Consider the following 24040-nt stretch of genomic DNA (forward strand, 5'->3'; position numbering starts at 1 on the left):
TGAGAAGGAAGAGGCAAGGTGGAGATTAGTGGGACCACGCACCCGTCGGAGGGTTGAGATATTCCAAACGGTGCCTGAGCCTCCACCAAACACATAAGCAGCACCACACTGTGCTCAGACAGAGGGAAACAGAGAGCTTCTGGGGAGGGAACACACTCACTGAGGAGCACAAAGTCCAGCCGGTGGCAATGGGGAGGGTGGGTCCTACCGACGTCTTACACTCGGCTGCAGAGGATCGAGATGAAGAACGCTTTGACCTGCAGCCTTTATGATCTTTACCTACGATGCCTCCCTTCATGGCATACACCCTCCCCCCACCCCACCCTCACCCATTCTTCCTGGCAACGCCCTCCAGCCAGCAAAGCCAGCAGCAGAGGCATCCCCTTGAGGCCTTCCCTGGACACAAGCAGCCCAATCATCCGACATGGCCTCTCCATGCAGTCCACCATGGAGGCTTTGCGTCCCAGATCTCTGTAACCTTAGGAATGCTACGCTCACAGGCCCTCAGCCTCATTCCAGTCTTTCCAAGCAGAGTAATGAATGAGCAAATGTCCGGCTGCCAAGTTGCCGGGCCCCAGGAGGAAGTGGCAGGGGTCCTGGGCAGGCCTGGTCTGCTGCCCGTCCCTCCTGCTCGCTCCCGGGAGCCACCAGGGCAGGGCGGGGCGGGCTCCCTCACCTTCGGGTCCTGCTGCTCCAGCAGAGCCTCCTGCTCCAGGAGCTTCTCCATGAGCGCCTGCTCCTGCTTCTTCCTCAGCTCGTTCTCCTCCTCCGCTTGCTGAGTCAAGCGAAAAGAATGAGAGACACGTCAATGGACATGGCAGCAGTCAGGATTCTAAAACGTCCTTCTGACAGCGTCCCAGGGGAGCCGGCAATTACAGTAAGTGGAAGAGGGTTCAGATATATATTTGGTGCCCGTACATAACATGGGTGTGGGGTTCCACTGTCTGTCTCTTCAAAATGGAGCAGTGATTCATCCCATGCAGAGTCCCCTCTCCACTCCTTTCCTCGTGCCTCCTCCGGGGCCCTGACCCAGCGACACTCTTAGGTTCTGCCCACAGCTCGCTCCTTCCCAGGGCAGGCAGAGTCACTAGTCCCATCCGTTTAGGACAAGAAATGAAACAGGCTTATGTCAGCTCAGCCCTCCCACATCCTCTCCTCTGAAGGCAGCTTCCCTGAGGAGAAGGCTCACTGCTTGGGAGCCGGTTAAGTCACCTAACCCTGGCTGAGTGCCACTCACAGACACACGCCAGTTCCTCCCATCCAGCTGGTATGGGGGGGAAAGTTTACATTTTGATGCCTCTGGAGTGTCATGTTGGCGGGATGTGAGAAGGGAAAGGAGGGATGACAATCTACAACCCCACTCTCCCCACGCACAATGCCCGAGTCTGGGTCAGGCTGGCAGGTAACACATCCTGTGACGTCACTGCCTGATGAGTGTCCTGTGGGGCCAGCTGGACGGACCCCAGGGAGAGGTGAGGTGGATGGGGCACCCCGACAGGCATGACCTGTGGCACCCGCCCACCCAGAGCAGCTTCTCCTGTTCCTCTGCTCTCCACGCGTTCCTGCTGAAGCATCACGCTTTGAGACCAGCCAGAGCCACGTCCCAGCTTGCATCACACGATTTAAAGATAAGCATATGGTTTCCCCTTAAGGCCTCAGGCGTATAACTTCTTAGGCGGGACAAAACGTGGCCCCCGCGCACGAGGGAGCCACCTGGCCCCGGCACCAGTCAGCAGCCCCTGACCGTGACCTTCTCGGGCCCGTGGCTCTGAGTCCTGCACAGGACTTAGTGCTGGGCTGGGGTTCACCTCACTTCCAAGGACAGTCCCATGCGCACGCAGCCTGTGGCATCACGAGGCCACGCTGAGAAGGGAGCCCTAAAGACTGGGATCCTCCTGCCTTTCGGTAAAAGGCCCCGGGATGGTTCTCCAAAGCCTGCTATTTCCAATAGGGTGTTTCTCAAAACACGGAGACAACCCTGGCATGTCCCTCCTCCCTTCACAAGCACAGCCCCACCAGCTCTACCCAGGGGGTGGATATACGCAGACAGGCCTGAGAACGTGGGATGCGGTGTCTCCTACCTGCACCGCCATCCCCCAATGCCATCCTGGTCACTCTTGCTCCAAGGACAAACCCTTCTGACACAGGCCCCTGTGGCTCACATGCTTTTTCAAGACCAGAGCCTGGATTAGGTCAAAGAGAGCTTCCCATTCAAAGGGCGGGCCCTGCTAGTCCACATGAAGGAGCAGAGCAGCCAGCGCCATCCCTCAGCACACAGAGAAGCGCTGATCTAGGCGCTGAAGCCCGGGCAGCACCCACAGGCCAGGCCCAGTCCCCTGGGGGAGGCCTGGGTTCCTGTGAGGGTGAAAGGTCAACGAGGCAGCCACGACGGCGAAGCATCTCACTGGTCCCAAGGAGCAGCCAGGGCTGTTTTCAGGCTGAGCCTCGCTGGCCGGGGGGACACAGGGAGCCTGAAGGGCTGCGGCCCCAGGAGCTTGGCCTTCTCAGGCCAGAGACTCCTGCCCCAGCTGACCACCGGCTCTGCTGCCCAAAGCAGCTGCTGAGGCCCGGGGCAGCTCCGGGAAGTGTGGAGGGGTGTGGAGGGGTGTGGAGGGGTGTGGAGGTGTGTGGAGGGGTGTGGAGGGGTGTGGAGGGGTGTGGAGGTGTGTGGAGGTGTGTGGAGGGGTGTGGAGGTGTGTGGAGGGGTGTGGAGGTGTGTGGAGGTGTGTGGAGGGGTGTGGAGGTGTGTGGAGGTGTGTGGAGGTGTGTGGAGGTCTGTAGAGGTGTGTGGAGGTGTGTGGAGGGGTGTGGAGGTGTGTGGAGGGGTGTGGAGGTGTGTGGAGGTGTGTAGAGGTGTGTGGAGGTGTGTAGAGGGGTGTGGAGGGGTGTGGAGGTGTGTGGAGGTGTGTGGAGGGGTGTGGAGGGGTGTGGAGGTGTGGGGAGGGGTGTGGAGGGGTGTGGAGGTGTGTGGATGGATGGAGGTGTGTGGAGGGGTGAGAGGGTGGTGGAGGGGGTGGAGGGGTGTGGAGGTGTGTGGAGGTGTGTGGAGGTGTGTGGAGGGGTGTGGAGGGGTGTGGAGGGGTGTGGAGGTGTGTGGAGGGGTGTGGAGGGGTGTGGAGGGGTGTGGAGGGGTGTGGAGGGGTGTGGAGGGGTGTGGAGGGGTGTGGAGGTGTGTGGAGGGGTGTGGAGGGGTGTGGAGGGGTGTGGAGGGGTGTGGAGGGGTGTGGAGGGGTGTGGAGGGGTGGGTGGAGGGGGTGTGGGGGTGTGTGGGGGGGTGGGGGGGTGTGGAGGGGTGTGGAGGGGTGGTGGAGGGGTGGTGGGGGGTGTGGGGTGTGGAGGGGTGTGGAGGTGTGTGGAGGTGTGTGGAGGGGTGTGGAGGTGTGTGGAGGGGTGTGGAGGGGTGTGGAGGTGTGTGGAGGGGTGTGGAGGTGTGTGGAGGTGTGTGGAGGGGTGTGGAGGGGTGTGGAGGGGTGTGGAGGTGTGTGGGGGGGTGTGGGGGTGTGTGGAGGTGGGGGTGGAGGGTGTGGAGGGGTGTGGAGGGGTGTGTAGGTGTGTGTGGAGGTGTGGGGGGGGGTGTGGGGGTGTGTGGAGGGGTGTGGAGGTGTGTGGGGGGGTGTGGAGGGGTGTGGAGGGGGGTGGGGGGGTGTGGGGAGGGGTGTGGAGGGGTGTGGAGGGGTGTGGAGGGGTGTGGAGGTGTGTGGAGGGGTGTGGAGGGGTGTGGAGGGGTGTGGAGGGGTGTGGAGGGGTGTGGAGGTGTGTGGAGGGGTGTGGAGGGGTGTGGAGGTGTGTGGAGGTGTGTGGAGGGGTGTGGGGGGGTGTGGAGGGGTGTGGAGGGGTGTGGGGGTGTGTGGGGGTGTGTGGAGGGGTGTGGAGGGGTGTGGAGGTGTGTGGAGGTGTGTGGAGGGGTGTGGAGGTGTGTGGAGGTGTGTGGAGGGGTGTGGAGGGGTGTGGAGGGGTGTGGAGGTGTGTGGAGGGGTGTGGAGGGGTGTGGAGGGGTGTGGAGGGGTGTGGAGGGGTGTGGAGGGGTGGGGAGGTGTGTGGAGGGGGGTGGAGGGGGGGGAGGTGTGTGGAGGGGTGTGGAGGTGTGTAGAGGTGTGTGGAGGGGTGTGGAGGGGTGTGGAGGGGTGTGGAGGTGTGTAGAGGTGTGTGGAGGGGTGTGGGGGGGTGTGGAGGGGTGTGGAGGGGTGTGGAGGGGTGTGGAGGGGTGTGGAGGGGTGTGGAGGTGTGTGGAGGGGTGTGGAGGGGTGTGGAGGGGTGTGGAGGGGTGTGGAGGTGTGTGGAGGTGTGTGGAGGGGTGTGGAGGTGTGTGGAGGGGTGTGGAGGTGTGTAGAGGGGTGTGGAGGGGTGTGGAGGTGTGTGGAGGTGTGTGGAGGTGTGTGGAGGGGTGTGGAGGGGTGTGGAGGGGTGTGGAGGGGTGTGGAGGTGTGTAGAGGTGTGTGGAGGTGTGTGGAGGGGTGTGGAGGTGTGTAGAGGGGTGTGGAGGTGTGTGGAGGTGTGTGGATGGATGGAGGGGTGTGGAGGTGTGTAGAGGGGTGTGAAGGTGTGTGGAGGTGTGTAGAGGGGTGTGGAGGGGTGTGGAGGGGTGTGGAGGGGTGTGGAGGTGTGTGGTGGTGTGTGGAGGTGTGTGGAGGGGTGTGGAGGTGTGTGGAGGGGTGTGGAGGTGTGTGGAGGTGTGGGAAACGGGGCAGGCTGGAGGGCACCGGCTCCCGGTTACCTTGTAGGCCTTCACAAACCGGACGAACACAGGAAAGAAGACAGAGGGGGGCGTCGTCTTGGGGTTTTCTCCAAAATACTTCACCACGTCATCGAAGGCATCCTGTGGGAAAGCAGACTTCCCTTCACTCCATCAGCCCAGCAGCTGAGCTTGGCGCTCCGGACAGGGAGCTGCCGCGAAGAGGGTGATGACAGCGGCTCCCCCGCTCCCCGTCCCTGCGCTCCTCATCTGCCCCCGCCAGAGTGAGCAGGGCTCACAGGATCCTTCTCTGGGACCTTGCCCCTTCCACACACACCACCCCACACACACAGGCACACACACCTACACACACACACACCACTCCACACGTACACACCTACACACACACACACCCCACTCCACACACATACACCTACACACACACACTTCCACATACACACACTCACACACCTCCAAACACACACCTACACACACACACACACACACACCCCACTCCACACGTACACACCTACACACACACACACCCCACTCCACACACATACACCTACACACACACACACTTCCACATACACACACTCACACACCTCCAAACACACACCTACACACACACACACACACACACACACACACCTCCCCCCCACACACACAGGCACACACACCTACACACACACACACCCCACTCCACATACACACACCTACACACACACACACACACACACACACTCACACACACACACACCCCACTCCACACGTACACACCTACACATACACACACCCCACTCCACACACATACACCTACACACACACACTTCCACATACACACACTCACACACCTCCAAACACACACCTACACACACACACACACACGCACACGCACGCACGCACCCACCCCTACACACCACCATACACACAAATATTCTATTCCTCTCAAGCCAGGGCAGAACTTGAAACGAATGGGATCTTAGAAGTCACTCAAACTTAAATTCCCCACTCGCTGCTGCACTGCTCCTCACAGGAGCCCGCACCAGGGACACTCAAGGTCTGCTTGACGCTTCTGGGACCCAAGACAGCCAGCCTCAGACGGGGGCCACCAACCGCGCCCACTGCTGAGTCCCCACAACACTCTGCTTCCCCTTCGGTGGCGCATGCAGTGCTCTGGCTGCTCCTCACGTGTGTGGACCGCCCGCCCAGTGTGTGTGTGAGACCTCAAGGCCAAAGGCCTACAGAAACCTAGCGCACTGGGGACACTGCTTTGCTGAGCACAGCCTGACACGTGTGGGCGGAACCGAACACAGGACTCCCATACCGGGAGCCTGGCAGGGGGTGGGGAGAGGAAGGGGAAACTCGACATAAGAGGATGAAACCCCAAATTAGAGAGGCCAACGCACAGGAACAGGAGCCCTTCCAGGTACACTACCTGCTCAGTGAACTACCTAAGAATTCCACCCTCAGTGGACATTGGGCAATTTCCCCTGAAATCCGGGGCCAACTCCCCAGGGGGCCTGGGGGGATCGCACCGCTGCTTTGTGGGGCGGGGGACCAGGCACTGACCTGCGCGATCTTGGCGTCATCCTGCAGCTTCTTCAGCCGCCCCTCGTTGCCGAGGACGAAGTCCTTCAGCAGCGTGTTGTGGTCGTGCATGGTGTACTCGCGCTTGGTCAGGTCCATGCCCCTCTGCAGCTCCTTCACGTCCAGCAAGACGTTCTCCAGGGAGACTGGAGCAGAGAAAGCAACATTCCCGTGAGCCTCGGCTGGGAGTCCGGACCGCGGGGTGCTGGCTGGCGAGCAGAGCTCTCAGTGGATTCCCTGGGCCACTCAGGGGGCTTGGATCTCATTGCCAGCTTTCAGTGCAGACATCCTTAAACACAAATAACTCACCTCGTGCTCACCGCCAAACACTGCGTTAAAATTCTTCACACCCAATAACTCATTTGTACCGTTACCCATTCCACCAACAAGGAGAAGCAGCATAGCCAGTTACGTGCCCTGCCCTAGGCGGTGGAAGGTGGCAGAGATGGAGTTCAGATAACAACCACGGGCTCCAAGTTGGGAGCTTTTACACACCTGTTCCCAGGCTCTGACAGGAGAGGATGGCCTCTGGGTTGGCCTATAGAAGTTCCAAGATGGGAACACTCTGAACTCTGCATTTCTGTGGCTCTCCAGCAGAGGGCAGCATTTTACTTTTGGAACTTGAGTTGTCTTGACCACTTGGCCCCAAGATAGCCTTCTTTTTGTTAAACAGCCCTTCCCTGCTTTAAAGGGTTTATTAAATAGCATGGGGTGGCCACCTCCCAGGGCAGGTAGCTCCGGGGCGTTCGGGCCCCAGCTCCGGCTCCCCACTGCTGCCGCAGCTCTGTGCATGGAATACAGAACACATGGGACGCTTCCCCTCCAGGCTCATGCTGCCTTGGTCACCTCTGACTCCTCAATGCTTAGGATGGTGCCCAGTACACAGCAGGGAATCACAAAGGCTCACTGGATACAGGAAGGTGAGTGAATAAGTGAGTGTAGGTATGTAAGGAATCTAAGGAATCTGAGTCGGCACACCAGAAAAGCAACATAGAAACCAATGCAGCAGGAGTTCCTCCATCTCCCCATTTCCCCCCCAGATTTATTTTTTCCAAATCACACTTTCAGGGAATCTCATTTGGGCCCAATAAAACGTGCTAATTAGTAAGGTTGACATTTTTTAAAACTTGTTTTTTAAATTAGAATTGTGATGCTAAAGACCTCCTCTAATTGAGGCAGACGGAAACTTGAAAGGAGGAAAATCATACCACCGGAACAGAAATACTGGTCACAACCCACCTCAGCCCTGAGCCCTCAATTGACCTGTCACAGGGAGCACCGCAATCCTTCATAATCACACTATCATTTCCACCTGCCTCTCCATCCCCACCCGGTTCCAGCAGCATCTATCCCAGGAACAGTGCATTCCCCTCATTCATTCATTCATTCACTTATTCACTTGTTCATTCCTTCATTTATTCCCATGATCAATTTGCCAGGGCAAAGGGAATTATAAAGATAAATAACACTTTAAAAATTAATAAAATAAGATAAATAACACTTAAACTCATACATACAAAGAACATTTTGATGTTTGCCAGATTTGGGGAGGGGAGGTTGTTAAAAAGGCGAAAGGGATTAAAAAGTACAAATTTCCAGTTATAAAAATAATCATGGGGAGGAAAAGTAGAGCACGGGGAATAGAGTCAATAATCTTATATAATAAAAGCCTAATATGCAATTCAACCAAAAGGCGGAACAACTGGTTGCTATGATGTGCACTGATCACCAGGGGGCAGATATTCAGCACAGGAGCTGCCCTCTGGTGGTCAGTGTGCTCCCGCAGGGGGAGAGCTGGTCAGCCAGAAGCTGAGCTCACCACAGGCGAGTGCAGGGCAGTGGCGGGAGCCTCTCCTGCCTCCACAGCAGTGCTAAGGAGCAGTGAGCTGAACAGTAAGTGCAGTGAGCAGGGAGGCGGTAAGGAGCGACGGGTGCCAGACTGTGAGAGGGCCATCCGACTGCCAGCTGAGGCCCTCTTCCCAGACTGCGAGAGGGCACAGGCCAGGCTGAGGGACCTCGCCCCCCCTGCGCTGGGCCTCTACTATATAATAACTGTATCACGTCAGATGGGTACTAGATTTATCAGAGTGATCTTTGAAGAAATAAAATGTCTAATCACTATGTTGTACACCTGAAATTAATGTAATATTTTATGTCATCTGTAATTGAAAAATAAATTTTTAAAAGATAAATAAAACTTGATTATACCTGCAAGTACAATGGGCATGCAAACTGTTACAATGGATTCAAAGACTCAATTCAGCAATTTGGGGTAGGCCTCAGGAATATTAATTGATAATAAACACCTTGTTTCACAATGATAATTTAGGAGTCACACCTTGTAACTAACTCTGAGGTTGATTTGCATGTGCTCCTCTTTCTAACCTAATATTATTTTTAAAAAATATAGTTTATTGATTTTTTATAGAGAAGAAGGAAGAGGGATAGAGAGTTAGAAACATCAATGAGAGAAAATCATCGATCAGCTGCCTCCTGCACACCTCCCACTGGGGATGTGCCCACAACCCAGGTACATGCCCTTGACTGGAATCGAACCTGGGACCTTTCAGTCCGCAGGCCGACACTCTATTCACTGAGCCAAACCAGTTAGGGCTAACCAAATATTCTTTCTAGAGGACATGGAACTCTGGGCCATACACTGTCTGAGAAGACAACCCAGGTTCTAGTCCTGTTTCTGTTGCTTGTGACCCACGTGATGTTAAGCAAGACATTTAACCTCTAAAACAGTCAGCGCTCTCATCTGACACACGAGGATATGATTGCCTAGCACAGCACCTACCTCAGAACCACTGGTGATTTAAATGAGGAGATGCCTAACAGTCATAGCAAAGTCACAACCAAGAAGTACTGGTAATTTAACTTGTTTTCAGACTAAAGAACCGCCACACCTGAGCTCATGAAACATCACAAAATACAAGTGTTTGTTGAGGGGGTAATTCTCAGACTCTCATTCTCTTATTTCGAAAAGCAGCAATAAAATAAAGGGCAAAAGATGGAAGAGGGAAGGTGCATACGGCCCAGAGACCTGGCTCTCTATAGAGAGGACACTGAGGGAGGTCACCTTCGTGTCCAAGTTCATTACTGCTCCCCGGGATGGGCCACACCATAGTCCATGTGTTCCCGCTCAGAGCTGGATGCTTCAGCCGCCTCCTGAGAGGTTCTGAAGGGTGTCTGCTAAGCAGGGATTGCTCTCCCCCCCGCCCCCGCCATTAAATCCACTGAGGCCCCAAGAGGAACATTCACGGCTCAGTCCAGTACCTGCCGCAGCTTTCTCCACATAATGCAGCTCGTTGTAGAAGAGGGACACCTGCTGGTACTTCTCCTTGACGACATTGGATATGTAGTGCAGCAGCGTTTGCTTCCGGTCCGTGGACTTTGTATCTAACAGCTGGAGACAAAAGGGCGTGAGGGTCAGAGGGAAAGGCAGTGGGAGAGTTACCCATCCACGAAGGTCTCCCGGAGTCAGCGGCGGGGTACAGGTGCCCAGCACGGACAAACAACACTGCTGGGAGACTCCAGCCTGCATCTGTTCCTGGATGAGCCAGCCCGCTGACTTTAAACGACGAGGGGACATCCTAACGAGGGGACAGGCTCCACGTCAGGGATGACTCTGGCGCCGAGAACGGTCCCCACACCTGCACTCACAGGAGCTCCCCACCCCGCACCTCTCTGGCCTCAGAGCAGGAGGACTCCAGGCGGAGTGCTGCTTTCCCAGGTGGAGGCCTAGAGCAGAGGGCGTGGGGAGCCGACAGGTGTGCACAGGTTCGTCCTGCACCGCAGGGCTCCTACACGGCGGTCTTCAAGAGAAGGGTAGCTCAGCCCTTCTCTTCGTTCCCGGCCTCTCCTGACCGACACCAGACGTGCCCAGCAGTCCACGACCTTCTGGGGGACAGCACTGTGACTAAGGGGACAATGACTGTCAAGTAACCACATCCCACGCCCCCCCAGGCTGGGGACTCCGCCCCTGCCCCACCTCTGGGCGTGGAAGCCGCGTTGACCCCGCACCATCTGTCTTCCCCCCAGGCTGTGTCACACAGCCTTTCCTCAGCTACTACAGTATTTACATAAATCAGGTGGCTCTGAAAGCCAGGGCACCCGTTACATTTGGGGGGGGGGGGGGTGTTAAGAAAGGACAGAAGAGGTTCAAGAAGCAGTTTTTAAAAACACCCCAATTCCATGCATCCTCTCTGTAAATACCTCAGCATACTTCTATTCAGGTTTTCCTACCTACTTCACTTAGTTGGAAACTACCTGTGCATTCCATTTATACCCTGTGCTTTCTTTTCTCAACACAGGATTACCTACCCTGTTTCCCCGAAAATAAGACAGTGTCTTATATTAATTTTTGCTCCCAAAGATGCGCTAGATCTTATTTTCAGGGGATGTCTTATTTTTCCATGCGCTAGGTCTTATTTTCGGAGGATGTCTTATTTTCGGGGAAACACGGTACTTCTTTGAAAATTCTTCACAGGTATTCTAGCAGCTGAAGAAGTGTTCCCAAGTATTAACTATGGCTATAGCATATTTAATTATTTCTCCAATTACTGGCTCTTTAGTGATGTTGCTAATTATTTGCAATGATGAGTAAATACGGCATCCACCATTCGGACTCCTGAGGATGGATTCCTAGAAATGGAAACACTGGGTCAAAGGGTAGGAGTGTATCCAAGGATCTAAGTGCCTGCTGGCAAACTCTGTCCCAGAACACGGGCACTGCAGAGCTGGTCCTCCACTAGCAGAGCATCCTCATCACAGCATCCCAGAATGTAATCTCTGCCTCCAGGATGTGATCTCTGCCAGCTGCTCTCTGCCTCAGAGAGCTCTTGCATTTCTCAAGTCCACTCACCAGATCTAAACTCTGAAGCTTGAATCCATAAACTGCTCCTCGTTTACTGCTGTTCATGTAGTTCCCAAGGGCCAAGATGATCTGCAAACAAAAGCAAGATGAGAGACGCCCATCAGCCCAGCTCCCAGGCAGAGGATGGGGCTGTCAGCTCCTACCCCCAACTCCACCCCCCATCCAGACACCAAGGAAACGTCACTTGCCTCCAGAATTTTCTTGAGTTTTTGAGACGACTTTATAGAGACAGATGCTGCTATAATGGAGTGCAGTTGCTAGATTCCGGTCAAAGGAAGGAAGGGGAGGGAAGAAAAACAAAGATGTTAAAAATGGGGGGCTCTAATTGGAAATTAAGAGCTAACAGAGAAGAAAACAGGCCTGCATTTAGACCTTGAAGCCTCCGTGCTGAGGTTCTGTAAGTAAATGTGAGTGCTCTGCCAGGTCTTAGCTAACCACTTCATTCCGTGCGAGCTCTTCCCTCACATGATTTGAACTGAGAAGTGATGGCAGAACCGGCTTGTCACAAACCTATGACCACGAGGCTCAGTCAGCAGCGCGTTCCAGCAGAGCTCAACTCCCGGCCCCCTCTCGCCCTGGGACACGGTTTGTATGTTAAACCAACGGGGCTGCTCAGCGATGGAGACAAAACAGCAAAGGAGCAGAACCAGACGCTCTCAGAAGGTGTTTGGACAGAAGGTATCCACACTCCTATAATCAGTTACCATCAAAAGCTTGTTTAGGCTCTAACTGGTTTGGCTCAGTGGACAGAGCATTGGCCTGCGGACTCAAGGGTCCCAGGTTCGATTCCGATCAAGGGCATGTACCTTGGTTGCGGGCACATACCCATTGGGGAGTGTGCAGAGGCAGCTGATCAATGACTCTCTCTCATCGATGTTTCTAACTCTCTATGCCTCTCCCTTCCTCTCTGTAAAAAAAAGCAATAAAAATATATATTATTTTTAAAAATCAATTTAAAAAAGCTTGTTTAGAAGCAGAACTGGGAAAGAACCTTCTAAGATATTTATGTCTGTGATATCATAGCCTCCGCCAGATCATCACAGAGGAGGGGAGATGGCTGGCTCTTCTCCCTGCAGCCCCCCGCAAGTGCACTGCCACCAGCTCCGAGGAAGCTGCTGCCAGTGATAACGTGAGGCTCCCAACGACAGCCAGTAAGCCTGTCCGTTAGAGAGCTGGGCTGGGTTTTGAAATGAAAGTCGCACTTTCAGCTCTGCCACCCCAGCCAGAGAGCTGGTCTCTTCAGGAGGGGACGGAGGCTAAGAAAATGGTCTTTCCTTGTCCTCCGTACTGACTGGCACTTTAAAATCCAGAGGACGCATATAGACGCAGAAGATGGCATCCTCTAGGGCACATGTGTCAAACACAAGGCCCGCGGGCTAAATCCGTCCCGCCAGGCCTTGCAATGTGGCCCGCACCGCGCTGTCATCACTGCACTCCGCTGCGTTTCCATCACAATGACAGTTGATGACTGTTCAGTAAACCATTCGGCCCGCGATTTAGGCTGGATTTTAGATTTTGGCCCCTTCTCTGATTGAGTTCGACACCCCTACTCTAGGGAGAATGGCAAGACGTGGAAAATGTCACCATTTGCAAATTCACTTGACACGCACAAAATGGAAAAGATGGCCGAACTAAAATCGGAATCTAGAAAGTTCTGGGAAGGCGTGTTTAGAGCCCATGGCACGAAGCACTATCCTGAGAGAGACTTCAACCAGCAAAAAGGACTCGGTACCTCGTGGGAACCCCTCCCCGGCCAGAGCCGCGGCACTCACCGGCGTGAGCATCTGGACGCTCTCGGCGAAGTTGCCGATGAAGGCCATGATGGTCATCTTCTGCATGAGCCGCTCGATCTTGCTGAACTGCATCATGAAGCGGTCCTCGTCCGACAAGTTCTCCAGCGGCTTCCTCTCCCGCTCATAGAGCCGGAGCACCTTTACCTCGTTCTCCGTCGGCAAGAACCGCATCAAGCACTCCACAAAGTCCACAGGCAGCGTCTTCAAGTCGAAGCTGAGGGCAGAGGGGGACAGGTCAGTGCTGGAGGGAAAACCCCTGCCCTTCCACCCACACCCGCCATTGGGTCCGGCTCAGGAGCCACCATGTCAGAGTGTCACAGGGAAGGACGGTGAAGAGGCCCCGGGGTGCTGGCTCCTGGCTGTGCAGCAAGCGCCTTCCCTGGTCCTTCCTGACAACCTGGACCTCACACACCCCACACCCAGTTTTTTAAGCTGTTACCAGAGCGTGAAGCCTCCAGAAATCAGCAGTAAATGACAGTGGGACGAGGCAGAGAAAGGCTGAGGCATCAATGGTTAAGTCATTTGAGGATGTGGATTTTTAGGCATGTTAAGTACTGCTAATTAGGAGATTAATACTATACACATGATTATAGAATATCTGGTGAACTCCAGCCGAAACCGGTTTGGCTCAGTGGTAGAGCGTCGATCTGCGGACTGAAAGGTCCCGGGTTCGATTCCGGTCAGGGGCATGTACGTTGGTTGCGGGCACATCCCCAGTAGGGGGCGTGCAAGAGGCAGCTGGTGGATGTTTCTCTCTCATCGATGTTTCTAGCTCTCTATCTCTCTCCTTTCCTCTGTAAAAAATCAATAAAATATATATATTTTTAAAAAGAATATCTGGTGAACTCTGTAAAATATTTAAATTGAACCAATAACTGGGAATGTATTTTCTTCTTTAGGAAAAAAAAAATGAAACCAAATGCCAGTGCCATATGGATATTTTGGCTTAAGTGTATACATTCCTTGAAGGATTACCAGATCCTTGTGGATATATGCTCAATTTGAACAAAGTATCTGCTACAACCTCTAGATTGTTCTCCAGACAATCTTTGTTGGGCAAAATAATATAATTATATTAATCACCATGGCAAACAAGGCATGTAAAAATTAAAAATCAAAGTGTGTATCAGGTTCCAACCTCAGAAATCAGAACAGACTGGAGGAATGCACTATTAGATTATGACTCTGACAGAGGACATAAAATTGAAACAGATGATTTCTTGGGGCCATTTACTGCAGGAGGAATCCCTGATCAAAATTTATGAAATGCCAATTTACAATGATTTAGTTCCTGAAACATCTTATAACATCCTTATCATATTTGAAAGTCATCATGACCATAAGAAGAGTAGAAAGATTTCTCTAAGAGAAAAATAAATAAAACCAATGCCTTCTCTGCTCTTCAAGGATAAAAAAAAACCAAAACAAAAAAAACTCAACTTTGTTTAAAATGTCCTGAAAGCACTAAAAGCAACAGCAATCACATTCCTATTGTTATAAATTAAAATATGCCTCCGTATCCTATGTGCATCTGGTGTTGAATGGCATCATTCCACAAATGCCATCACATTTGTATTCAACAAATCTGAGTAAAATTCAGATACTCAAGAGAAAACTGACATTTCTTCCTTTCCTTAGCAGCTGCAAGACTCCACCCAACTTTCCTTTTACGGAAGCTTTGCTGTAGACCTACAGGAGAGCCGACCAAGATAATTAATGTCACGATCTCGTTGTTCTTCCCAAACGATTATAATTACTCCTTGTAATACCACCCTCCCGGGGTAACGTCTGGCCCACCTCTTTTGTGTTAACATTTCATTAAGCTCTCCAGCTGCACAGATGTAACAACGGGACTCTCTGGTGTGTGGATATTAACAATTGCTCCATCTTTTACCTTAGGTCTTGCCTCACTCTTGAAATATTCCTGTCATCTACGAATTCATGACCTTCTTGTTTTACTGAAATAGAGTTCCCCAGAATGCCCTGAACTTACACGTGAATGGCTTTACAGATCTCGTCGGCAGTCTTTCCAGCTTTCCTTAAAGTGATGGCAAGGTTTTTGGCCCTATTTGCTTCCAGGAGCGTCACCTTGTTGGATCCCTTCTGCGTTATCTTCTGTTTGCTTGAGGAAAGATCAATGGCAGGACCTTGGGCTTTGGTCTTAAATATTTCCTCAAATTCATCCACATTTAAATCCTGAGGTAGAGAGGACAAATGAATTAAACTTAAAGATTAAGTTAGGAAGCCACCATTTAGAGTGTCAAAGAACTTACACAATGCCTGTCTTTGACCATGGTCTGCTCTATTTTCTGGTTTGTGCTCGAATGAGTTATACCATGTATGTAGACATGAAAGTTGAAAGTACATGACTGGTCCCAACCAGCCAATTCAAATGCCTTTCAATAATTAGCTTGCAGGGATGGCAACCACAGACTAAAACTACCCATCAAACCGGCTAGTGAGTATGATTATTACTTTAATTTAATAAAGAGTTTTATGCCCTTTATAAGTTAAGGGAAGACCTTGTGTCAGATATACATTCATATATGCTCATATACACTGAGTGGCCAGATTATTATGCATTCAAGATCATAATAATCTGGCCACTCGTGTGTGTGTGTGTGTGTGTGTGTGTGTGTATACATATTAGAGGCCCGATACATGAATTTGTGCATGGGTGGGGTCTGGCCAGCCTGGCCAAGATGAGGGGATATGGGCAGTTGGCCAGCCTGCCTGCTGGTTGAACTCCTGGTCGAGGGGATAATTTGAGTATTAGCCTTTTATTATATAGGATATACATTGAGTGGTTAGATTATTATGAGTTCAGAGATCATAATAATCTGGCCACTCAGTGTGTACACACACACACACACACACACACATTTGGCATACACTGAAGGTGCTCAAAACTATTTCATTTTAACATAACTTTTTAAACAAAGTTTTAAACCCACCTTATAAAATAGTTTGCAATTTTATTCTCTGACATCATATATCCTTTTTTCTTTTTCTTTTCTTTCCATCAAAACCCTTAAAACACCAGCACTTTAATCACCAAGAAGCCCAGGTTACCAACACACCCATTTTGGCTTTGCTGTACAGAGTAACCCGTAGGACAGATACCTCCAGAATCCGCTCGTCATCAATCTCATTGAAGACTGTGCCGTTGATCTGATTTGGCTTCAGGGCAACCCAGTTAAAGACTGGCATTCTGAATTTCGTCTTGATTGGCTTCTTAATTTTCACAGCTACAGAGGTCAGAGAGAAGGAAACTGTGATTCCACCGCGACCCCATGACCCTCTGGAGCACTCAGACAACAGTCCTCGCAGATGGCACATTAACCCTGGAGGAAGGCTGGCAGGGGGCACTGGGTAGTCCAACCCACCCGTGGCTGCGGCCAAAGCAGGCCGAGGCTGGCTGGCACCGCACTGTGTTCCAGTCACCTAAGAGCTGGGGGCTGGCTGTCTTTTTAATGCGGGCAACTGGTTTGCTGCATCACGGTCACAATGTCTGGACAATGCTTAAGGCAAATAAATACTGGGGAACAAAAATGACCAGTCATGCTATTATTAGACAGCGGAGAGGGCACTTGCTCCGGGGACTGGGACTGAAACGGTGAGCCCCAGTGTCACTTTGACGTCCTAAATCCCTGGCTCTAGAACATGCCTCTCCGAACGCATCTCAGAAGATGACCAGAGACGACAGACAGTGTCTCTCTGAACCCCCAGGAATGTAGCATCAGGAATGCTGACTTCCAGCCAGAGCAATGCATTCCTGTGGATGGTTTTAAAAATGGGGGTTATATTGGCTGCCGAGTGATTTCAATAGACTCAGGGCCACGAGTGGCTGAACACAGAAAATGTTCAAGGAGACAGAAGGGTACTTGGGACCAGGACTTGTATTGCTTTTTGAGAATGGCCCCCGTCCCTCCCCCCCGTGAAGAGCGAGTTCTCCCCAGGGCTCACTGCGTGGGACCAGGGGCATGGACGAACTCAGTCCACACTCTGAAAACCTCTGGACAGAGAGGGAGGGCTCTATCTCTGAGGGGCTCAGGGAGCAACCCCAACTCCTCTTACTTTGGGGAAATGAGCTAAAAAGGCAATCCATTAAAAATGCCATTTGCCTTAACTGGTTTGGCTCATTGGATAGAGCATCATCAGCCTGCAGACACAAGGGGTCCCAGGTTTTATTCCGGTCAGGGGTGTGTACCTTGGTTGCAGGCATATCCCCAGTAGGGGGTGTGCAGGAGGCAGCTGGTCGATGTTTCTCTTTCATCAATGTTTCTAACTCTCTCTCTCCCTTCCTCTCTGCAAAAAATCAATAAAACATATAATTTTTTAAAATGCCATTAATTAATTCCACATCATAAAGAAGTCCTCCCAAGCCATGAGTTGTACATATCTGCCTTCTTTAGTATGCCCTGGGACGCCCACCACGCTATTGGGGAGCTCTGCTCTTTGCCATCATTAGCAAGAAAAGGAGAATTTCAGTGCAAGGGGGAATAATGCAGAACACACCCGGGCTTTTTCGGGGCGGCCTGCCTCAGCGGGAGGCAGACAGCGCCTCTCATTCCTCCAGAGTTACACGTGCGACACAATCCACAGCAGAATGTCATCCGTCACCGACACAGAGGCATGCAGGGACACAGAACACAGCTTTGCCACACCAGGCCTTCCCACTCCCAAGGGCGACACCTCCGGCCCAACTGCCCAGCAGTGCTGGGCTCCTCGCCACACTGCACCCTTTGCCTACGCTGCCCGGGGACACCTGAGGCCTTCCTGGGACCCAGGAACAGCCCTTCCTCTGTGCTGGGACTTGGGCGATGCTGAGGGGAAGGGCTGTGTGGGGAGCTGACCATAATCTTTGGTGAGAAGCCAGGGACACGTGGTTCCAGCATGGCCTCTGGACACTCATTGCAAGTCACTCCATTGGCAGCCACCTTACTTGTTAGCTCGTTAGTGAGATTAGTAATAAGCCTGAAACCAGAAGACAAGGCAAATAAAGTCTTCAGGGCAGGCTGTCCTGACTCTGGGGAAGGGGGTATGGTCCGAGGAGGAGCTCTGCAGGTGACTATGGCATGAAGTTCTCAGGCTAAGGGGGTGGGCAGGTGCTCCAGGAGAGAGCCGGAGCCCAGGAAGGTGGCACCAGAAGCTCATCCTTGTTCTGTGGAGCTTTCTCTTTCCCCCCAGAACAGTGGTCGGCAAACTCATTAGTCAACAGAGCCAAATATCAAGAGTATGACGACTGAAATTTCTTCTGAGAGCCAAATTTTTTAAACTTAAACTATATGGGCGGGTACACTATTAACTTAATTAGGGCACTCCTAAGCTGGCCTTTGCTTAAAATTCAAGGGCCCAGAGAGCCGCCTGTGGCTCTCAAGCTGCAGTTTGCTGACCACTGACCAAGAGTAAGTCCAAAGTCTTTAGAGAACTGAGGCCTTAGACCCAACTATGAAAATTAAACTAAAAGGAAAAACATTCCTTTCCTCAAGGAGAAAGGAATGTGGCACAGGACCCAGGATATCTGCTTGAGGGCCATCATCTCTCCTACAGCGTCAGCTGAAACCTGTGGGCAAGCCTGGGACAACAGTCAGCAACACCGAGATGTCCCACAGACACAGAGTCAAAATGCAATGGGTCAGTGTAGGTGGAGTGGAAGGATGGAAGGCACGGTGTGACCAACAGGAGCACAACGCAAATACGCAGCACACTCAGTGAGCAGCAACCTACAGAAAAGTTTGATGGGCCCATCTTTTGTGGAAGCAGGAAGAACAAAGAAAATACAAATCACATTAGATACAGTTAGAGTCAAGTGGCTCAGCAGCTGACACGCTCTTCACGTAGAATCTCAGGCTTCTGGGACACACTTTGTGAGGCAGGCCAGAGCCAAAAATCCATTTCCCTTCGGGCCTGCCTTGAAGACTCATTTATTTTGTTTTTTTAAAAAACTAATCCTTTTTAGAAAAGGGGGGAAAAAATGATTTCATTATAGTAGTCCCAAACAGCCATTTTCAACTGTGCTAAGTACTCCTAAAGATAAGGGAAATGTTTTCATGAAAAATAATCAGCCAGAGTCCACACCCTCACTGTGAAGTTCCAAAGCGCTTTCCACCGCAGAAACAACACAGGGTGCAGACTGCCCAGCGCCCTGCAGCGCTGGCCTCACTAGGACTTGGGAGCCAGTCGATTGATCACAGATTTGAGGGAAGTAGACCTTAAGCTTCAAATGCACATTTCCCATCACTGTAATTTCATTTATAAACTGCAAAGGAAACTTAACTAAATATAGGGGGGCCTCCTCCTGGTCCCCATCTCGGCCACCAAGAGCACACTTGCTCAGGGCCTGCTGGAGGGACAGACATCCTTTGGCCTGCAGATCCGGGGACCTCGTGGTCACAGGTTTCTGGCTTCCCAAGAGCCCTTGGCATGTATGTCCCGGCTCTGTCTCTGGCTCTACCGGGACATCCTGTTCCTGTCTGGCCTCTTGGTTCCAGAGAGAGAAAAGCTACCAGACACCCCGGCGAAGAATCTCACAGCATGGCCTGCACCACGCAGCGTGCAGGGCTAGACTGAGGTTGAGTAACGAGAAGAGATGAAAGGCCTTGTAGAAACTGCCGGGCCGCAAGCTACCAGCTACACGTAAGGTTCTCACAATCCTTACGTCTTGTGAAACAGAACACCCTGCGATTGTTTACAGGACACAGGGCACTAAAGGGCAGTTTCTTCCAACCCCACACACAGTCCTCTAAACTGCAGGAGACACAGAGGGAACAGCTCCCCATGGAACCAGCTCCAAAGGCAGCAGTGGGGAATCGGCTGAATAGAGAAGCAACCGGCCAACACATTTTTAAAATTAAGCAGGAACAGCCAAAACCGGTTTGGCTCAATGGATAGAGCGTCGGCTTGGGGACTGAAGGGTCCCGGGTTCGATTCCAGTCAAGGGCATGTACCTTGGTTGCGGGCATATCCCCAGTAGGGGGTGTGCAAGAGGCAGCTGATCGATGACTCTCTCATCGATGTTTCTAACTCTCTATCTCTCTCCCTTCCTCTCTGTACAAAATCAATAAAATATATTTAAAAAAATAAAATTAAGCAGGAACAAAATTAACCATCGAGGGACAAGACCCATTCAGAAGGGCCCTGGACCCACATCTCAGCTTCCTGGCTCCTTCGCTCAGCAAGGCAGTCCTGAGACCCGGCCGAGCTCAGGTGGGTGCCAGCAGAAGCTGCCAGAAAGGAAGCAGGACGGAAGGAGGGCTACACAGCCAGCACATCTCACAGGGAGCGCGCGTAGGGCCACGCGGAATCCGTGAGCCCAGCGCACACGGCGAGTACAGGTCTCCACGTGGAAAACAGCCTGCTGATGGGCAGGTTCCCGGGTCAGGTGAAGGCTTTTTGGTTTGTTTACGCTCCAAAAGCCACAATGACACGCCTTCTGTTTTTGTCCTTCAGAGGCAATAACAGCTCTAAAGCAGTGGTTGTCAACCTTTCTCATGCCGAGACCCTTGAATACAGTTCCTCATGTTGGGGTGACCCCCACCATAAAATTATTTTTGTTGCTACTTCAGAGCTAATTTTGCTACTGTTAACGAACTGTCATGTAAATATCTGTGTTTCCCTAGGGTCTTAGGCTCCACAGAAATGGTTCTTAACCTGTGGGTCACAACCCACAGGTAGCATAATGAAAGAAAAAAAAAAAAGGAGGGGCATTAGAAAGATTGAGAACCACTGCTCTAGAGGGAAGTGGTAGTTTGGGATGACCTTGAAGGGTGAAGGTGAGTCCCTGGCTTCCTGAGAACATTCCTTTATTTGTTGCTCGGACAGTTTGATAGGAGCTGGGGTGTGGAACCAGTTTGCTGTGGGCGGCGTTCTGTCCCTAGGATGAGTTAGCACCACTGGGGACCCTGTGGTGAGACACGCGAAGGGACACAGGCTGGGAAGTCCTTGGTCGCTGCCGTCTTTTAGAACTACCGCAAAAAGCTCTGAGCACTACCGCCGCAGCCTTGGAAATGGGAAAACATAAAGACAGCAGCAGCTCCTGGGCAAAAATGAGACTCGCCGAGGGACTATAAGTGGATGAGGAGGCGGGATCATCTGATGTCACGGGGACGGCACCGCGAAGCTCAGAGCAACTCCCCGCGCCAGGAAGACAGGCGGAGGCCGGGAGAGCGGCAGGCAGTGCTTTAGAGAGGAGTCAACACGCATTTCCGAGTCGAAGATGAACTTCCATTTCGAGGCATTAGAGCAACGGTCTTCCGCTCACCCACACCCCCCGCCTTACTGCTGGCGGGGGAGGCCGCTGCATTGGGTTCCGGTCGGCAGGAAGACGAAGTGCGTGATCAGGAAGCATTTCAGGGCATCCTAATGCAGCTGCTGGCAACGTTCCCCCTGAAAGCGTCCCTGCACTGCAGTGAGTCCTGATGCCCTCCGATACTCGGAAAGCCTGCGAGCCTGCATCAGGCAGTTACACAAAAAGGCTCGGCCCCCTCCCACACACCCCTCCTCTTTTTAGGGGACATGGCAGATAGCTTCGAGATAGAAGAGCCGCAGGCACCAGAGCAGCCTGTCAGAGCTTCGACTACGACAGACGTCCAGACATGTTTGCTGGACCCGTGAAAACGCACGCATCCCAAGAAGGTAGTAACCTGTCTCTCCCTCCCCTGGAGGGTGCTGAGACGGTGTGGGACCAGGACCTCCCGCCCATGAGAGAGGGACAAACCTACTGAGAGGGGGCAGCCCCCTGAGCGTGACCATCTCCCTGGCGCCTTAGCAGGATGTTCTATCAAGAGGAGAGATATGACAATTCAAGGGACGTGGAGTTCAAAGAACGGCTTGGACCCTCGGAAGGAAGAACAGTGAGTATTCTGACCCGGGCACACTAGGGTCTTGTTCCCTGCTCTTACCTGCTAATCCTGAGTTGAAAACCACCGTGGGCGAAGAGGTCCCGGGCAGCGGGGGTGCAGAGGGAGGAAGGGGTGGCGGTAGAGGAGGCGCTGGCACAGTCTCGGAGGCAGGACCCGGCAGAGGCGGCGGAGGGGGTGGGGGAGGCGGGGGCGGGGGAGGGGGCGGGGGAGGCGGGGGCATAGGTGGTGTCACCGGACCGTTTTGCACTAGCAAAAGAGAAGAAACAAACGGACTTAGAAACCAGGGGGATGGTTTTTCCTGCCACAGGCCACGTGCACACAAAGGACATCCGTGGAGCAGCGAGTAAACGAAAGAAGAACAAATATCCCAATACCACCCCCTTCTCCCGCCAGGGCCTCTTACCAGCTTCAGGCGCATCTGACACCAGAGGTAGAGGTGGGGGAGGGGGCAAGGGTCCCGAGGCGGCGGCCCCCGTTACTGGTCCCCCCGCGGCCTCCGAGCCCCCGGACGCCGTGCCGGAAGCCACGACCGGCAGGATGGCGATGTCCCCGTCCCCTTTTTTCTGAATCTTAATAGTCCCTTGTTTTTCCAGTTCATGGATCCTTTTTTCCAGGGTCGACTGTCTCTGAATGGCTTCTTCTTTCTCTTTGACCATTTTCCTTAACGTGTGAACCTGGGTATTTGCATCTTTGTAGATTTCCTGCAAAAGAGTCCACGGTCAAGAGTCTGGCTTCACAGGGCATGCTTGCCTCTCGCCACCAGATAGGCAAACTGAGGACAAAGAAAACAGCCGAAAGGAAAAAAAGAAAAAAAAAAAGGAAAGAAAAGAAAGAGGATACTGGGATAGAGGAATTCTATAAAACTCAGCCAGAACCTATAAAGTTCCATTCGTTATCGTTGGCTCACTGGCAATGCATGCGCTATATGTTAGCAATTCTTTTTTTTTCTTTTTTAAATATATTTTATTGATTTTTCACAGAGAGGAAGAGAGAGGGATAGAGAGTTAGAAACGTCGATGAGAGAGAATCATCGACCAGCTGCCTCTTGCACACCCCCTACTGGGGATGTGCCCGCAACCAAGGTACATGCCCTTGACCGGAATTGAACCCGGGACCTTTCAGTTCGCAGGCCAACGCTCTATCCACTGAGCCAAACCGGTGCCGGCTGTTTGCAATTCTTGTTGCTAACATGGTTCTTTCCACTCATTAGTGCTTGACTGTCCCAGCAGGGGGAGAGGCACAGAGCAGAGATGACCCAGCCATGACTTCAGAGGTGACTTTGGGATATCCTGTGGGTATTCTGGTGGCTTCTCATGTTTTTCTTTCACTTACTTTAAAACTCATTCTGACTCTGGCAGTAGCCAAAGAGCCCTACATTAGCCTTGGACAGAAGTCCGAGTGGATTAAAAACCTGCAAGGTGTGGAATAATTGGCTGAAGGGTGGCCAGAGGCTGGCTGGCCCTGAACGATCTCCCCGGCCTTCACCATGCCCCCTGCGAGTGCAGGACAGCCATTGCCGCTACGTTTTCCGTTCGGGAACACGGTCAACAAAACAGGCCAGTGCTCCCCTCCGCTGAGGACTTGTTTCTGTCTAGGTTTTTAGCAGAAAATGAAGAAGTTACCGTTTCATCTCAAAGGCTGTCCCGCTTCCTTTTATCAGGGGCTCCCAGGGGCTCCCCGGGAGAGGATGCGATGGCACTGACTCGCCAGGCCTTGTACCCAGGACCTCTCACCACAGCCTCCGTCAGGCAGGGGAACATTCTTCACACCCTGCCTATTATTAATAACCGAGAGCCTGCCCTTGAATTGAGTCCATATGCTCCAACTCCGTCTCGATGGCATGCCAGAAAATAAATTTCCTAGCGTTAACTCCAGGACATGTCAGACTATCCAGCAACACACACAGACATGATAAGCATCGCATAAAACGTGCCGTTTCATTAACGGCGGTGTGTAAAGGCGAGCCGTTTGCCCGGAGGCCCTCCAGGCGACTCATGGCGGTTTTATGTTCCCTGCGATTCTAAACACACGGATGGGGCTCCATAAATACCTGACATGGGAGGTAAAACAATGCCAGCGCCAAATAAAACAGCTGCGCTTATCTGATCATAACATGGATTGGTTTTGCTTTGACTTTTTTTTTTTTTTTTTTTTTTTTTTTGATGAACGCCATTAGGTCTCGCCTGTGTGGTGATGTCACCATTTCCATGGCAACCACCAAAATCTGGTTTCAAGTAGAAGC

The 24040-nt window shown here is 52.3% G+C and overlaps 1 protein-coding gene across 6 annotated transcripts in view; it reads right to left on the bottom strand.

Moving 5' to 3' along the window:
- FMNL2 (formin like 2) overlaps positions 1 to 24040 on the bottom strand; it is a 302146-nt gene that overhangs the window by 8187 nt on the left and 269919 nt on the right. For 3 of the 6 annotated variants that reach the window (XM_045575642.1, XM_036421515.2, XM_045575641.1), the window contains exons 14-25: positions 22202 to 22499; positions 21838 to 22044; positions 18665 to 18685; positions 16058 to 16182; positions 14928 to 15130; positions 12914 to 13148; positions 11330 to 11398; positions 11130 to 11210; positions 9542 to 9671; positions 6245 to 6408; positions 4715 to 4816; positions 677 to 775 (exon numbers count right to left, since the gene is read on the bottom strand). In XM_045575642.1, coding sequence (XP_045431598.1) covers positions 677 to 775; positions 4715 to 4816; positions 6245 to 6408; positions 9542 to 9671; positions 11130 to 11210; positions 11330 to 11398; positions 12914 to 13148; positions 14928 to 15130; positions 16058 to 16182; positions 18665 to 18685; positions 21838 to 22044; positions 22202 to 22499 — 1734 coding nt within the window. The remainder of the gene's footprint in view (positions 1 to 676; positions 776 to 4714; positions 4817 to 6244; positions 6409 to 9541; positions 9672 to 11129; positions 11211 to 11329; positions 11399 to 12913; positions 13149 to 14927; positions 15131 to 16057; positions 16183 to 18664; positions 18686 to 21837; positions 22045 to 22201; positions 22500 to 24040) is intronic. The other 3 variants (XM_036421516.2, XM_036421519.2, XM_036421517.2) reach the window with 1 other exon arrangement.

The sequence above is a fragment of the Pipistrellus kuhlii genome, unplaced genomic scaffold (assembly GCF_014108245.1).
Source record: "Pipistrellus kuhlii isolate mPipKuh1 unplaced genomic scaffold, mPipKuh1.p scaffold_m20_p_7, whole genome shotgun sequence".
In the NCBI taxonomy this organism is placed as follows: domain Eukaryota; kingdom Metazoa; phylum Chordata; class Mammalia; order Chiroptera; family Vespertilionidae; genus Pipistrellus; species Pipistrellus kuhlii.